Raw genomic sequence first — 16,708 nt, 5'->3', positions numbered from 1 at the left:
TCAACCAATTGAAGCGACAGGCTGGTCGGGGTTTCAGCCTTTGGTCTTCTTCATATCCATGCGTTGCTCTTGTTCCTTGAGATTCGTACTTCAAACTCAATGAGATGCGAGTATGAGTGATGTTGATTTGGTTGTTGCTCCTAATTGGTTATAATGCCAAAGCTCTGGCCTCCAGGGCCGGTCAAGAAACATGGTAAGCTGACAAGTGTGGAGATTTGATTGTCGAAGTGCCCTATGATTTGATAGATGATTTTTTTCACAATGCCACGGAAGAGCTTATTGAACTTGCCAGGGGAAACCCATAATCATTTTTTTCACTTCTGTATTACTATACTAATAAATTGGGAAGCGTCTAAAAAGTCATTGGGATGTCACCTAATTGAGATGTCAAACAAGTTTGGAAGACTGCAACGTTCAGAATTCTTCGTAAAGAAAAGTAAGTTTTTTGTGGGTACATTTGATTCCTCGAGATGGGTGAAAGAAACTATGATTGAGCTATGCATAATATGCATGGACACACCCCGCGTAAAATTGATGATTGCTGGAAATTAGATACGTACTCCCTTGTTCCCAAATATAATTATACTAGTTAGGTGCCCGTGCGTTTCCACGAAACCCCCCAAAAAGTCTAGAGGTAGCACTATTCTCGAGAGATGAAGCACAAGTGGTTATGAATATGGTATTTATGTTTGAAGTCGTGTTCTTTGATGGTTCCAGTTATTTGAGTGTTCAGTGACCAACTATGTAATCACATGGTGCTAATTCTTGTGTTCTACATTGACAATGTATGCAATATGTATGTTAGAAGTGTAGCAAATTTCAGTTTATATTGTCCTATTCAAAATACTTCATTGTAGCAAATTATGTACTTGTGAAATGCAAAAAAAAGGCATGTCCTTCGCCGAAATATTGTTAGGATGACATGAATTGGAATATAGCATAATAAGGAAATGGATGCTCATTGATAAATTGAAATCATCAAGACCATGCATAAAACTGCACCTCACAGGGTTAAAGTTAACTTATATAATGATTGACGCCCTCAAAAATTCTGTATAGAGTTAAAACTGCATCTCACTGGGTTACTAAAACTCATGGCCTAATCCTTGATTTCAAGTCATTGCCATCACTCAAAGGATTATCAAATGTAACCTAACCCCATAATATATAGAGCATGACTCTGGTTTGATTCAACACTAACTAAATAAATTCTTCTTAATGGAAAATGATTCTCGAATTACAACCTGACAAAGTATTTTAAATTGGCATCTAAAAAGTCACATGACTTCAGAAGAACATGAGGCGACGGTGCAGCTTGAGGTCTGCAAGGCTGGTACCTCGGGATATCTACACACACAACATCACCAGTTTACCAATCAGCAAATAGAACACCGTTGCCTAATTTTCAATGAAGAACCTTGCATGCAAAAATTGGGAAAATGAATAACTAAGGACCTAGATCGGTGACAGTACGGAGAGGAAACCTTGACGGTGTGGCTGGGGATCTTCTCATAGATCTGGGGGTGGTCGTGGATGAACTTCTTGGTCAGTATCCATGTACTCAATGATGTAGAGTATGGTCTGGCCCTCTCCTGGGCCTGGCCCTGCTTGAGATCGGGAAAACGCATGAAATGAAGGCCCTACAACAGCATTGGCAACAGAGAGACCTCTCCGAGCTCTATGGGAGGGGGCACACTCCCATCGTCATCCGGAGGAAAATATCACGAACACTAAAGCAAGTATCAAAGTTGTACAACCCTGTACATTGTAATACTAAGGTGCAACAAATTTTTGTGCTGTGATCCAAGCTACCTGCTTCCTACTTCCTACCCCAGCAAAAGAAACATCACCCATTTAGTTCTACCTCGATACTCCCAACATAAGTGTGGAACTCAATATTTGACCGACTTATGTTCTAGCTTTTCAGAAGAAGTTTTATTTTCACTTGTGTAGAAAGTAGAAACATTACATGTTACTCAAAATGCCTTGCAGCAATACAGAATAATTTCCGGTACAACTATGCTAATACTACCTCATAGTTGAAAACAGGAACATTTTTTCCTGAAAAGTAGGCTAATCCCCGGCCTCTGCACCATTGTGATTCATACAACAAAAAAATAGTTGATGCCATGAACCCTGGTTTGACTATTTATGTACCACCTAACAAGTAGGGAATCAAATGGTGTATTGTTGGATTAAGATTACACCAGGAATAAATAATGTTGTAATTTTCATTGCCATGTGATGCCAACATATTTCAGAGACAACTCTAGGTCATATGCAATAGAGGTCCTAGATAACATACAACTATGCAATTTGGCACTGTTTGGCACCACCCAAATAGACAAGAATTCTGTACAAAAACAGTAGTGGCAAAATGACATAATTTTTGGCTAAATTTCAGAAACGATCAGTTTAGTCAGATCATTGAAAATTGGCACAACGCTTACAAATATACTGCCACTTCTAGACCAGCCTTCAGTGTAGACCGTTCCATTACTAAATTCTCTGCAAATTGACATATTTTGAGAGAAATTAGTGTCAGTTCTCTAAAAAAAACTACATAAAAATAGACATATTATCCACCTTTCTCGTCATGACCCTGCTGCGAAGTGCCCTTCTATCTGAAATCCACAAGAATAATCAAAATCAGAATCAGAGACAAGGGCGGGATTATATCGTGAAATACGCAGCTAATCGAACATGAAGAAAACTGAAAAAAAAATCTAGCGCACAAACACTGCTCGTCATGTATTGGTAGTTTGGCATCGGCACCTCCAGAAACGAGTAGCTCTCCTCCGGCCGAAAACCTCTACGCTTGAAACGCCCAAGCATACAGGGCCGGTCCTGAGGGGGGGCGGAAGGGGCGGCCGCCCCGGGCCCCCAACATCCCAGGGGCCCCTCCCCAGCCAGGTGTATATACTAGCCCAAAGTGCAGATCGTGAAAAAAATTCCCTGGTCCAGCAAGCAGCCCGCGTCCTTCATGGCATCCGGACGCTCTTCTCTTAATAGGAAAACAATGACGTAGATAGCTCAGTACACGGGGCCTGCCCTGTTTTCGTTTTGATCGCCACAATTTTCTCCAACAAGATCGCTGCAATCATTTTTTTTCTAACAACATTGCTACTACTATCGTAAAAAAAAAATCGCTACTTATCCCTAATTCCACCAGACCCAGCGCTCCGATCGCGAGTGCCCATGCTCGGACGCCGACGAACTCCTCTCGCGAGACTCCAGTCTCCATGCGCCGGACGCACACGGGCATGCACGGCCAGACCGCATGGGCGCATGGCCGAGCGCCTCCCGCCTCCCGCCAGACGCCGGTTCATTCCACATCGTGTCATGGCCAAGCCCCAGATTATCGATCAACGGATGTGAATCCAAGGTGTATCGTATTACCGTGCTGAAATTCAGCCATTTGTGAGGTATACATGCTTGTAATCATACTTACAAATTATATCACTTCTGTTAAACTAATTAATTGGACCAATGGTGAAGCTGCTTTTACTTTAAGTAAATTGTAGAACTTTAGTGCTGAAAGTTTCTTAGATTGGAATGAGATATTTTCATAGGATTTTTTGCGGTATTTTGGCACAAATTTATTTTCAATATATTTGAGTTTACAGCCCTTACAAATTGTCTTATGTGATTGCATGTATATTCACTCCCATCATTGCAAATTCAAGAGCTTTAAACTCTTGTGCAATTAAAAAAGTCATTTAATCTATATTATGTACTTCCTATTTTTGTCTTCGTGCATTTTACGATCCAAAGTTCAAAAAATTATTTTAGAGATTTACTTATGAATTATGTGCCGTGACATGATTGTATAGTCATATGCAATCCACATATTATTACGAGTATTAATAAGCCCAAAATTTTACTTTCGCCCCGGACCCCCAAAATCTTAGGACCGGCCCTGCAAGCATACTCATGGCGTTCATGCTACTGGATAGAAAGCAAACTATTACAATTTTATAAAAAAAATACTCGTATCTCTCGTCACACTTGTAGATAAGGACTTTTCTCGTTTATCCTTATCTTCCACAACCTGATTGTTGAGCAATTAAAAAAGAAAGCCTCTGGAACAATCTGGCATGATGACCGCTACCGGCATCGTCCATTCTCATGCCTCCACTCAATCCGACCACTAATCACCACCACGCCCCACTCCTCACCTTATCTCTCATCTTTCTCGAGATATCATTAGTTTGAACACATGAGATTACTCCCGCATGAGCCAATTACAACAGGTGATATCATTAGTTTTTACACATGAAATTACTCCCGCATAGATCAATCACAACAGATGTTTTGTAAAAAAATGCATCTTAGTGCACGGGCATCTTGCTAGTGTCTTTGCAAAAGTGTGAGTGGCTTGAAGACAATCCATCTTAGCCTTACGTTACAAATATGCAGATGACGTGAAGGCAGACACACCATCATCATCAACTCACATTTTTATAGGAAATTTGGACGGTCAGATGACGTAAAGGTAGGCACACCATCATCACCAACTCACATTTTTATAGGGGTAGAAATTTTGGAATGGAGGGAGTACAACCCAAGCGAGGCGGCATAGCGACCTATTTTGACTGTTGAGTCTGTTGACTTTTTTCAAGGCATGATTCATATTTGGGTTTGATATTTTCCAAGATGTAATACAAATGTGTACGTCATAAATAATTTATTTTCCAATATTTTGGATATCTAGTGCACCAAAATAAAGTGTGAGGCAAGTTAAAAAGAACAGTTTAGCTCTTCAAACAAAGAATGCTAAAAATCTAACATTGTACTCCCTCCATCACAATTTTTTCGTCTTAGTTAAGACACTGCACTCCAACATAGCAACAAAATACATGACAGTGATCTACTCAAGATACTTAACAAAAGATGAACACTGAGCTACGGCTAAATCACACAATAGTAGGTTCAAAGAAGCATGGCAAAATAATTTTTGTCTTAGTTAAGACAAGAATTTTACGACAGAGGGAGTACGAGTTTTGAGTTAGAAAACAAAACTGGGAAACTCAAAATGACCTTTCATACAATCTCTCTGTTCTGTGTACAAGACAATGTTGGAACTCAAAATGCTAAGAGAGAAATGAACCATTGAGCTATTCACATTGGAAGTTGCATTTTTATGTTCTTGCTGGACCTGCACAGCGTAAATATGAACAGACAAACACTATGTGAGTGACCATGTCATGGTCTATTACATGCATAAAAACTTGACCAAAGATCTCATATTGAAACAACAAAAAACAGACTCGTCACAAATAGCACATTGAACAATAGATGCAGCATCTAACACAGGACATCGACACAATTCAACATTCAAAACTGAAGGATTAACGTCCACGACAATTGTGCAAATAACATAACCAGGCATCATATAGTCTGCCTCTCAACATAGAAACATAAGAGTTCCAGTAGAAACCAACAAAAAAGCTAAGTTTGATGATCAGGGCTTCGCTTAGGGCAACAAATGGAGACTGTCACGCCTAGTTGCCGCTGGAAGAGGCCCCCTTGCTCCTTGGTGCGGCCTCAGTTCCTGCAGAACACATTCACAGGATTGCAGTTTAGCAAAACAGAGCTCACAATGGGTGGATATGCTGGCACATTTTATTAACAAGACTAAAAAGAGAAGAGAAGTATACCCTCTCTGAAGTTGCTCTTGAACCTCCTGGGCACATGGCGCATGTACCTCATCCTCCCGGTGCCGGTGGTCTTCCTCCTGATGGCCTTCACACTCCAGTTGTCTGTTTTTCAAGACAGAATCTTATCAGATACAGAAGAAACATAACACTTAATAAATGAGAGATGTGCTTTAACTTATAAGAAGACAGTGAGAGCAATATGACAATCAATCTTAACTGCCCTGCACTAACTAAAACTTCATCACTAAAGGCTGGCTACAAATGTGTACTGCTTAGAACAGGATGAACATCTTAAATTTTAAGATCGATGATACATGTGAACAAACAGCCAAGTCATCCACCTTATTAATAGCTCTAGTTGCTGAACCTCTATCAGAGGTGTAACAGAGCTAGGTAAGATACTTATATGACAATTCATAACTAGAGTTGGGTCTTGCAGGAATTCCTTTTTACAGTCATTCCCAGCATCTTCAAACTATCATGCTTATGATCAAAGGCTAACACATCGTATCAAACAAGAACTACTCATCACAAATTAGAACCAGATAAAAACTACGGCACATCAAGCCACAGGCGTACCACGTCGAGCCACAGAGCTAGCATGCATGCGATTCTAGGCAACAGCGACGGGGCTACCCCAACAGCACCGAAAACCTAAGCAATCACGGCCTCGCGCAGGCAGCACATACGAGAACCAAGCAACACATCTACCTAAACCAGCTAGGTCGACGGACCGGAATCGCGTGCTAAGATAGGGGAAGGGGATCTGGCCGCGGGACTTACACTTGCGGATGCGGGCGGCGGGGTAGCCGCACGAGGAGCAGGTGCTCTTCTGCAGGTGGAAGCTGCGGCGGCCGCAGCGGATGCACAGCGTGTGGGTCTTGTTCCGGCGCTTGCCGAAGCTGCCCGTTCCCTTCGTCTGCGCAAGAACAACAGCAAAGGAACAGTCAGAACTCGATATCCATCTATCTAGACGAGAAGGAGCGCCGCGGAGGGAGGAGGCCTCCGCCGGAGCCGCGGCGATCCGCTCACCATTTCGCCTTCGCCTGTCGCCTCCGCGCCGCCGCCGAGGGAGGAGGAGAGGAGGAAGAAGAGAGCACCAAAACCTAGCGGCTCGAGGAGGCGGCTTTATAGAGCCGCGCGGGGCTGCCCAAGGCCACATGGGCCCGGCCCGTTTGATAGGCTGCATCTCTCCGTGGACCTGTTTGTTATTATTCTAGCGGGGCCCCTGGGCATGACCACGGCGGCCCAATAAGGCCCATATCGCGATGCCCACCCACACGGGCACACAGAGTCCAGCATTCTAAAAAAAAGCCTCCTACTTGGGAATCTTGCTCCAGCGCACGCCGGCCGGATTGCCGGCCTCCCGCCGACGGCGCACCGCAGGAAGAGAGAACCGCAGCGAGAGATCAGCTCGGCTCGGCTGAGGATTTGCAGAGGGCGGCCATGGAGGAGGCGGAAGCTCCTCTCCCCTTCCCCACGGAGAAGCTCTCCATGGATCCAAATCGGTAAGCAGAAAGAAGAGAATCTGCTCTCGGATTTTCTTGGGTTGCTTGATGCGTATAGCTGGACTGATCCCCCGTTCGTTTCTTGATGACGGCAGGGATGGGGGAAGCCGAGGCGGCGTTGTGCTGGTGGCCACCGGCAGCTTCAATCCCCCCACCTACATGCACCTGCGCATGTTCGGTAAGCCTCAATCAACACTTGCTAATCTGCTGCACCTATCAGTGATTCAGTGTGGTACTGTGTTTAATACTAGTAAGTCTCAAGAACAGCCTAAGAATGGGATCAGCAAAGTGAGAAGAGTACCTCTTACCCCATCTTTTGATGTGTTTCGTTCATATAGAGTTGGCGAAGGATGAGTTGCAGCAGCGAGGGTACTGTGTTTTGGGTGGGTACATGTCCCCGGTGAACGATGCGTATAAGAAGAAGGTACTATGAACTGGAAATGTGTATCGATTTGTGTTCGTGGTTGACGCCGTTCTCGTGACTGAATTCGCAATTTGGGGCTGGTTAGGACCTCTTGCCCGCTGCTCACCGGGTTCGCCTCTGCGAATTGGCGTGTGGAAGCTCATCTTTTGTGATGGTTGATCCGTGGGAGGTAACCTCATTTTTCATTTTGCGCTGTCACATAATGTATTTTCAGTTTGGATGATGTGGGTATTTGATGCACACATTCTTGTGTCTTGATACAGGCAATGCAGAAAGGTTATCAGCGCACCTTGACCGTTCTCTCGAGGGTTGCGAACTCTCTGTGCAAGGACAGCTTAGCTGATCAAGGTATATGGCAAGATTTTTTGTTGCAATACAGTAATACCTTCTCTCACACTGTTCAGTGATCATTCAAATGTGTCGGTGCATTTGCCCTGTATATAAATCCGTCCTTTACAACATGCATTTTCTCTCAGGTGATGTCAGGGTAATGCTGTTATGTGGTTCTGACCTTCTGGAGTCATTCAGCACGCCGGGGGTTTGGATTCCAGATCAGGTATAAAACTTGAACATTTTTTGGTATCCACAATTCGACATACAAAATTTGTGCACCCCTTATTTATAAATCACAGTGTCCTATTTAATTGTTGTTTGAATTGCCCTTATCGAAGAAGTAACTTTGATGCACAACCTTTTCTGTTTCCAGGTCAGGGCCATATGTAAAGACTTTGGTGTTGTTTGTATACGTAGGGAAGGAAAAGATGTTCAAAAGCTAATATCCAGCAGCGAGACACTGCAAGAATGCAGGGTGAGAAACTTCTAGCTTGAGGAGCTTACTTACCCGACTGACTGATGATTTTTACTCACATGTGTGTTTCCCCATGTATGTTTTTCAGGATAACATCATTTCGGTTGATGAGATTGTGCCAAATCAGATCAGTTCATCTAGAGTAAGGTGACATTTTTATCTATGTTGCTTCCTGTATAATTAGATGCTATTACTACCTTCAGTTTTTCATTTATTTGATGTATCATTGTTGATTCCTGTATTCATTTATCAAATTGCAGAGAATGTATAAGAAAACATCTCTCAATAATGTATCTTACTTGCGATGAAGTAATCGAGTACATTAGAGAGCACAAACTTTACATGGAAACAGAAGAGGGTGATACCAAATCATGACAATGGTAATATTTACCTCTACCCAGCAGTCTTTCCGTACTTTCTATTTTCCAGATGCATGTTTTTATATACAATGTCCTCAGTGAGAATCCTTGGTTCTAAAACTTACATTTTATCGCTTCGCAGTTGCAAGCCTTTTGAAACGACCATGTAGCAAGGACTGACACCTTGGGCATCGATGTTATGATACAATCTGAACTATCAGCGACGAGCTACGATTATCTGAAGTAAAAGGGCCTGACTGCCTTATTATTATTAGCATCATGACTGGATGTAAATGTATGGAGACCAGTATGCCATACACAATATTTACTAGTAGAAGGTTCTTGAATCTTCCTCACATTGTTGTCAATGTATCAGTCTTTCGACCAACAGAATATATTGCTAATAAAGCATTTATATGACATGAAACTCTCGGTCACAGTAATAGTCTGCCATTTTGTTTCATCCTCTATATGTACCAAGGTATTATTCAGTAAGTAATTTGATGTGCTACACAATTCAGCTACACTCTGTAATCCTAGCCAACAACACTAGCAGCCGCTCCTAGCTGCCTACCATCAGCAGCAGCAGCAGCAACAGAAGGCATTGCCTCTCTGCCATGAGGCTTCATGAGGGCCTCCCGGCTGCAGCTCGCCGGCACGACGGGCAGGATCCCGCCGGGGTTGAGCGGGAAGAGCGTCCCAAAGTACCCGTCGGCGATGGCGGCCATGTCGCAGGTCTCGGCGGCGCCGGGCAACTGGTAGATCTCCCGCATGTAGGCGTGGAGGCTGGGGTACTCAACCAGCTTCCTCCGGCTGCACCGGAACAGTGGGTTGTACACCAGGTCGAACCTTATGAGCGTGGTGAAGAGGCACACGTCGGCCAGCGTCACGCCGGCGCCGGCGCACAGGTACCGGGACCCGGAGAGGTGGTCCTCGAGCATGTCCAGCGCGTCGAACAGCTCGCCCGCCGCCGCGTCGTAGGCCGCCTGGCTCTGCGCGAACCCGCACCGGTACACGCCGTTGTTGACGCTCGGGTAGATGACGCCGTACCAGCGGTCGATCTCCTCGCGGTGCTCCGGCGGCCAGAGGTCGAGGCCTCCGGCGCCGTCGTCCACGAGCGTGCAGAGGAACTTGGCGATCTCGATGCTCTCGTTGCAGACCACCTCGCGGCGGTCGGCGTCCCAGAGCATGGGCACGGACGCCCGGCCCTCGTACCCGCCGCGCCGGGCGGCGTACACGTCCCGGAGCCTGCGGGAGCCGTAGAGCGCGTCGGGGCTCTCCGGCGTGAAGGACCACGCGCCGTCGTCGCCCGGGACGGCCACGGAGACGGGGAGGCGGGGCCCCAGGCCGAGGAGGGCCCGGACGAGGAGCGCGCGGTGGGCCCAGGGGCAGGGAAGGCCGACGTAGAGGTGGAGGCGCGCGCCGGGGACGGGCGCGGGCTGCGCGACGGCCGGGAAGCGGGACGGGGTGCGGGTGAAGGCGCCCGTGGCCGGGTCGGAGGGCGCGAGCTGGCGCATGAGGAGCCGCCACGCCGAGGTCCAGCCGTGGCGCACGGCGAGCACGAGCTGCGACGGCGGCAGCGCGCGGCCCCACAGCACGCGGGTCAGCGCGGTCAGCGGGTCCTCCTGCGATGCGGCGATGCGGCTGAGGCGGCGCGAGGAGTGAAGGGGCGTCCCCGCCGGTCGCCGGAGCTGGAGGCGGGGCGGCGGAGGCTGCGGGGACCACATGGCCGGAGAGGCTCGGTGCGCCGCGATAGGCGACATCGAGGAGAGAGTGTGGACGAGGACGGAGGGAGAGAGGTGGGTGGGACCGTGGGAGTGGGACGAGGGATAAGGAAGGCCCAACCATCTCACGTTGGGCTTACGCACACACATTCAGCCCGTTTTGCTTGTTGGGTCCCATCTTACCCGAGCAAACAGCCCAAGAACTAGGGTTTCTAATTTCTAAATTTCAAATTTCAAAACAGTTTCTAAACAACATATATTAACTGGTCACGATTCGTCCACAGTTTTTCTTCATGTAAGCTGCGCCAAAAATGCAAAAAGAAAAGCCTGTGGCAAATTAAGCATGTCACACTGAAAGCACCGAAGGTTCTCGAGATTATTATTTTTTGTTTCATGGCATTTTTCGTCTTTGCTCGTCGTTTTCTCATGACGAAAAATGAGCTGCAGGTCAGCCTCTCCGCAACGGGTAGAAACCTTTGCATATGGTAGGTGATTATGAGCCAGATAGTGGAAAGCCAAAAAAGGGTAATATTAAATGTGGCATTCAACATATACTATACCTGTACCCCTGCGAAATCTTATAATAAATTGCACATGTCATGGTTTATAGTATGCGTTGCACTGTCACTATAAATAAAATGGTGTTTATTGTATGCATTAGTGTATTTCCTTTTTCAAATTTATTGAATGTAATTAATATCATCCTTCGATAGCCCCTGGTCGATGGCTATATATACTGCCTAGCACATGTCCTACCTTAGAAACACAGAGCAAGTCCACAACACTATACTCTCAAAGATCAAGTCGATGTCGAAAATGGCGCCATCTGGAGATGCCACATCAAGAAGCCCGCCTGCAGCTAATGCAGACGGACAAGGCCAGCCCGGGGCTCCTGGATTTGATAACCAGGAGATCGGGCCTAAAGAAAATGTCGAGGTGGTTAACTCCCCGGCTCCATCAACTCAAGAGCTCCAAGCACCGCCGCCGCTGCCGCCAGTCGTTGTCCCGACCTTACGCCATGGGCCACTAGTCAATACAGTCATTGGAGATGACATGCCCTTGCAATTGTCTGGCCCCAACACATCGGGCAATGTGGTCCTGACCCAGCAGCCTCCTGGCGAGATGTCAATCAATGGTTCAGAAGTCGCGCCCGTATTGGGGCGTTGGGAAGTCCAGAAATCGAGGGTCAACCATTACCTGAATGAGGCCCAGCGAGATGCGATGAAGTACCTGAATGACAAGGCCCACGAGATGCAGCTCGGCGTTATACGGATGACGGGCGCCTTTGGTCCTGGGATGGAGGTAATTTTACTTATGCATCTGATTTCTACATAGATGTATAGCCAGTAGCTCTCAAGGTGCGGCCCAGAACTAAATCCGGTCTGCACCATGAGTCATGTATCTCAACTTAGCACTTTCGTGCACGCTAGCCCCCGAGCTGGAGTCCGGTTTAACACAAATTGAGTTGTAGTTCGTCTTAATTTTGACTAAGATAAAACAATTGTGCATTAGCCCCCGAGACACAGGCGAGGCAGAATGTCCACCTTGGGAATCAAAATCAAAATCTCCTCGGGAATAGATTTTTTTAGTCAAAATCAGTGATCCAATAGCCCCCAAGACTCAGATCGGGCTGGAGGGCTGGTTTGAGGGTCGATACTCTCCTCGTAAAACTCAAACTTAGATTAAACCGATGTGCAGTAACCCTCAAGACTTAGGTTGCTTTAGCAAACCGACCTTAGGATTGAATCTTCTTAGAGTAACACGTACTAGCTACCTTTGAATTAACGCAAATCCAGTAGCCCTCAAGACTCGTGTCGGGCTGCAAAGGTCGGCCTGCGGATCAATTTCTCTTAGTAGGAGGCCTTATCCATGTTAACCTTCCTGTAACTTGGAATTTTTTTATACAGGCTGCAGCTCGGGACAACAAGCGTTTGGAGAACGAGATAGCCCGGCTCAAGACACTACTCGCCGAAGCCGAGCATAAGAATGAAAATCTCTCCAAAACTCTTAGTGATTCCATGGGTAAGCTCGACTATTCCTACGGCAACTCCTTCCATATATAACTTGCATATTTGCAAAATTTGTGCTGACCACCTCCAAACTTGAATGCAGTAGTTGAAAGGCGTATGACCGAGTTGAGGAACCAGCTCAATTCTAGCAACCAACAGCTCCACGACATCCAAAAAGAGGCCCAAAAGACTACTGCCAAACTTGTGCAAGAACAAGAGGCGTGCCAGGCCGCCCGGGATGCATCCGACCTACTTCAGCAGGAGCTCAAGAAGAGCCAGACTGAGTGTGACCAGCTGAAGGCCGAGAAGACCAGACTGGGTGACCAAATTAAACTGCTCGAGTATAGTCTGAAGGAATCCAACCTCGTCCGTCGCAATGCTCGAGACGAAGTAGAGCAAGCCAAGCAGATTGTCGCTGGTCAACCATATCTTCTCCAATGTCGATTTGGAAGCAATAGCTATGCCGCGCTAACTCAGATTTGGCACCACGCAGAGATCTTCGCCGACCTGCCCCAGAGTGCTGCGAGCGCCCACAAGTACTATCAAGAGCTCAATGATCCTGAGCAGGAAATACTCCGGGCTTTCTGGTCGCAGTTCCAAGAAACCAGCCGGCTTGACCTTCTCCCCGATAGACTGAAGCAAATTGGCGAGCTGCTCAATCTGATCAAGCCAACAATGGAAGAGATATTTATGACATTGTGGCCAGGGGATGACGTTCCGACCAACTTCTTCGACTTAGCAATCCGACTCCAGCGCGCCTCGCCCCAGATAATGAAGTGGAAGTCTTCAAAGAACGAGAAGAGGCTCGCTAAGCATGGGCAACGCTAAAGGCCCACTATCCCTGCCTCGGTCTTGGCCCCATTTGTAGTTGCAAACCCTATGGTTGCCAATGGCGTAGATGTGATGTGACCAAAAGAGCGAATCGACGATGCCAATTATTTTTCCCAATATTCCATGGCACAGGACAATTGCAATCAGTATTTCTTCTTAATCCTCAGTAGTTCTCAATTTACAAAATCTGACCCAAGTACAGAAGATGGCAGCAGCTATTTCTTTTTTTCTTTTTCTTTCCTTTTTGACGGGAAGGCCTTACGGCTGGCAGCAGCTATTTCTTTGCTCTATTCTAGTCGCATGTACGTCCTAATAAAACACCAGCAAAGGAGCACCCACGTTGACAAGAGTAGAGTAGGGCTTTCGGCCTTAACTCCTCGACATCCATCAGGACTGCGTTTGCAACAAAGGAGCACCCATGTTTGACAACTCATCCGAACTAGCAGACAAGCGTAGAGTGGGGCGACGCAGCTTGGCCAAGACACAAGTCAAAAAAGCTCAAGACAAAAAAAAGCTTGGCAAAACAACTAAGGAAGAACACTTAGAGCATCCAATAGATGATGTAGAGGCAAAAATAACTAACTTTTGCACCCCTGAGACCTAAAAACCCACCTCCAACATATGATCTAGATGCAAAAAAAACATCTCTGCCTCCCGGAGATGTAAAATACAACACCTCGAGATGCAAATTTGCATCTCCACCTACATGAGATGTAAAATCGGCGGTCACTCGCCAATTGCCCAACTGCCTTCATCCGGCTTCCGCCCGTTCGAGCCCCCACTGTTCACGGTTTTTTCTAAATCTTGAATTTTTTAAAAAAATATAAATTAAAAATCATCATTCCTTCAAAAATTTAAAGATTACAAAAAATGTTATAATTTTGAAATAAAGTTGGCAAATTGAAAAATATCCACATGCTTAAAAATATTCATGAACTTCATGAATGACCCCCCCCCCCCCTAACAAATTAAACGGGGTCCATTTGGAGAGAGAAAACATCCAAGCTCTTCCAAGGCTTCAATTCTTGAGAGCTTAGTAATTTAGTAGATGCTAGTACCCCTTCGTTCCTGCTCTCTTGTGAACTCACATCTAGGGTTTCCCTGTCTCTCGCGCCACCGTCGGTCCTCCTCATCTCCTATGGTCCTTGGACCATGAAGGCGCAGTGGATCCCGACCCTTGCCAGTGGGAGGGCTCCGTTTTTAGGTGCTCTTCTGAGTTTTGTTAGGGTATTTGCCGTGCTTAAGAAGACGAGGAGTCGGCGGCTTCTTCAAGATGGAATAAGGTCCTCCCCGCCTAGCCCCCGTCCCAGTGATGTTTCAAGCGTCGTTGGAAGGCGTGTGGAGGTTTATCTTCGACGAATCTCATGGGATCTGGTCGGCGTTTGTCTTCGGTGGACTTGACTGGTTCTGCTCCGTTCGTCTACGTTTGTGTGTCTACAGGTTGGATCCTTCTGTTCTACACCTCTCTTCATTGGCGGTGGTTGTTGTTCTAGTGCGCTGGTCTTATGGGGCCTTAACACGAAGACTTCCCAACTGTCTATTACAACAATGTTTGCCTGACTCCAAAGAGGGAGGGGCGATGACGATGGCACGCCTTCAACTTGCTCCATTGTTTGTATTCGTCACTAGCTGGTCTACGGACCTATATGTAAAATTTACTTTTAGTGTTATTTGTACTACCTTGACAGTGTAGGAGGGGTAGCTTTGATTTAGGTTATTCTTCCACCGATGAACAGATCGGCAATTGAGGGTCTCTCGGAGCCGCCGCTGGATATTTGTTGATTAGCTATATTGAGGCTTTGTGAATTTGATTCTAGATTGATTTTGCAGTTTAAATTTCTACAGATCTATTGAAGATCATTCATGTGCTTCTTTTTGTTGGATGTGCGTGTTGTTTTTGTGGTGACTGCATCTAAAAGATCATGAGTGCCATGTCACCTCAGGTCAAACAATTGACATCATTGTGTGACATTGTACCATGAGAGATTGGGAAGATATTTGCGTTGTCAAAAGACGGGAGTGGCGGGACATATATACCTTCACGATCATGAATATTCACTCTTCTCTTCCAAGTCTGCACAAAAGTTGACCATGCCGGATATATGCCATCAGCAAGGGAGTAGCCCATGTTGTATTGACGCTCATTGATTTCAAAATTCACGGGAGGTGGCTCTCCAACTGAAAGCCTTGAAAATAGATGAGATCTTTGCAGAACATTCTGATAATTGTCAGATCCTAGGAATCCAAAATATGATTGCCAAAGCCACATGTCATTTGATGCCACACCTTTTAGAATTGTAGTTGATTTTTACCCTTTCATTTGAATTGTCCATGCAGCGCAAAGCTTCCACTTCTAATGCATGCAATCGATACTTTCAAGCATTCTTGGAAAGCCTTTCGATGCACCCATCTAAAAAGTCTTGCAGTGTCCTCTTCATTTGGTGCTCGGATGCAGACTACGGCTTAGCATAGTGGTGAAAGGAGGTTGATGCCCTCCCACCCACCTTGGTTCAAGGCATGATACTTACAATTTGGATTTGTTGCACCAATTATATTGTAGGGGTTTCCTTACAGTCTTTTTGTCAAAAAAAAAGTTGGAGCTATTCTTCTCTGAATATCCCAACGACGGACTTTACAAAAAAAATCAAACTATCAATGCAAGTACTCTATGCCATTCCAACCCAATCATCAATATATCAGCTCGACAACCATATGCAAGCATTCACACAACCATTTTTTTTTCAAACTACTGTGACCTTGTTGACCAGCTGCATTTCTTCTTTGTTGAAAGAACAGATAGTGATCTTCGATAACACAAGCAATGCGCAAGAAGAAAACCCATTAACATTCAGAATATTCTTCTAAAAGTCTAATCATATACCGGATTCTCACCAACGTAGTTATCTAGTAGCTTGTCATGACCGGCTTGCTTGTTCTGAAGAAGCACAAGCTGACAAGGCACTGACCGTACCCACTTCGGCTTCTTAGTTTGCCATCGTGTCTCCATACAAAGCGATCACAAGTTCGATTTCTTCATCCTCATCGGAGGATGAGTCCTTGAAAAAAGATTGTACAACAATGTTCATCTACGGAAAAAATATGAGCAAAGATGTTGTCATACATTTTTTGGAACATAGAAAATGTGGGTCCAGAATATCTCCGAATGCCTTAGCTGCATGCGTAGGGTTAGGAGCAGGGCAAGGAAGGACGCTAGAGCGGGGAGGAGGCGACGCGCGTCAGGGAGGACACCAGAGCGGGGAGGAGGTGATGCGCGACACCGGCGAGGTGGCCTCGTAGTGGTGGTGTGGCAGCACGGCTTTGGTGCAGGCGAGGAGCTGAAGTTTTGGCACGCCAAAAGTTTAGTGAAAGATCATCTTCCCATAAA

The 16,708-nt window shown here is 46.0% G+C and overlaps 3 protein-coding genes across 3 annotated transcripts; 1 reads left to right on the top strand and 2 right to left on the bottom strand.

Moving 5' to 3' along the window:
- Positions 1-5,226: 5,226 nt before the first annotated feature.
- On the bottom strand, positions 5,227-6,896 carry LOC119316125 (60S ribosomal protein L37-2-like). Its single transcript, XM_037590480.1, has 5 exons — positions 6,862-6,896; positions 6,693-6,786; positions 6,444-6,579; positions 5,661-5,762; positions 5,227-5,554 (listed from the first exon to the last, which is right to left on the bottom strand). The coding sequence occupies exons 1-5, from the start codon at positions 6,894-6,896 to the stop codon at positions 5,505-5,507; spliced, it is 417 nt and encodes a 138-aa protein (XP_037446377.1). The 3' UTR covers positions 5,227-5,504.
- A 69-nt stretch (positions 6,897-6,965) lies between these two features.
- On the top strand, positions 6,966-9,186 carry LOC119318491 (nicotinamide/nicotinic acid mononucleotide adenylyltransferase-like). The gene is made up of 10 exons (XM_037593060.1): positions 6,966-7,168; positions 7,264-7,346; positions 7,507-7,592; positions 7,678-7,761; positions 7,856-7,940; positions 8,069-8,148; positions 8,299-8,400; positions 8,489-8,547; positions 8,661-8,780; positions 8,902-9,186. The coding sequence occupies exons 1-9, from the start codon at positions 7,107-7,109 to the stop codon at positions 8,773-8,775; spliced, it is 756 nt and encodes a 251-aa protein (XP_037448957.1). The 5' UTR covers positions 6,966-7,106; the 3' UTR covers positions 8,776-8,780; positions 8,902-9,186.
- On the bottom strand, positions 9,155-10,553 carry LOC119318490 (glutathionyl-hydroquinone reductase PcpF-like). Its single transcript, XM_037593059.1, has one exon. The coding sequence runs from the start codon at positions 10,520-10,522 to the stop codon at positions 9,296-9,298; it is 1,227 nt and encodes a 408-aa protein (XP_037448956.1). The 5' UTR covers positions 10,523-10,553; the 3' UTR covers positions 9,155-9,295.
- Between the last annotated feature and the right edge of the window lie 6,155 nt (positions 10,554-16,708).

This window comes from Triticum dicoccoides, chromosome 6A (genome assembly GCF_002162155.2).
Source record: "Triticum dicoccoides isolate Atlit2015 ecotype Zavitan chromosome 6A, WEW_v2.0, whole genome shotgun sequence".
NCBI classification, from domain to species: domain Eukaryota; kingdom Viridiplantae; phylum Streptophyta; class Magnoliopsida; order Poales; family Poaceae; genus Triticum; species Triticum dicoccoides.
The sequence above is the reverse complement of the archived record's forward strand: the minus strand, read 5'-3'. Positions and strand labels throughout refer to the sequence as shown.

Bases quoted from the DNA above. Each gene is read 5' to 3' on its own strand.
- LOC119316125 (XM_037590480.1), bottom strand. From the start codon at position 6,896: ATGCCCAGGGGCCCCGCTAGAATAATAACAAACAG. The intron at 5,763-6,443 runs GTAAGTCCCGCG...CTTGAAAAACAG, and splicing joins CGCCGCCCGCATCCGCAAGT to ACAACTGGAGTGTGAAGGCC. The intron at 5,555-5,660 runs GTATACTTCTCT...TGTGTTCTGCAG, and splicing joins CAAGAGCAACTTCAGAGAGG to GAACTGAGGCCGCACCAAGG.
- LOC119318491 (XM_037593060.1), top strand. From the start codon at position 7,107: ATGGAGGAGGCGGAAGCTCCTCTCCCCTTCCCCACGGAGAAGCTCTCC. The intron at 7,169-7,263 runs GTAAGCAGAAAG...TGATGACGGCAG, and splicing joins CTCTCCATGGATCCAAATCG to GGATGGGGGAAGCCGAGGCG. The intron at 7,593-7,677 runs GTACTATGAACT...GGGGCTGGTTAG, and splicing joins ACGATGCGTATAAGAAGAAG to GACCTCTTGCCCGCTGCTCA.
- LOC119318490 (XM_037593059.1), bottom strand. From the start codon at position 10,522: ATGTCGCCTATCGCGGCGCACCGAGCCTCTCCGGCCATGTGGTCCCCG.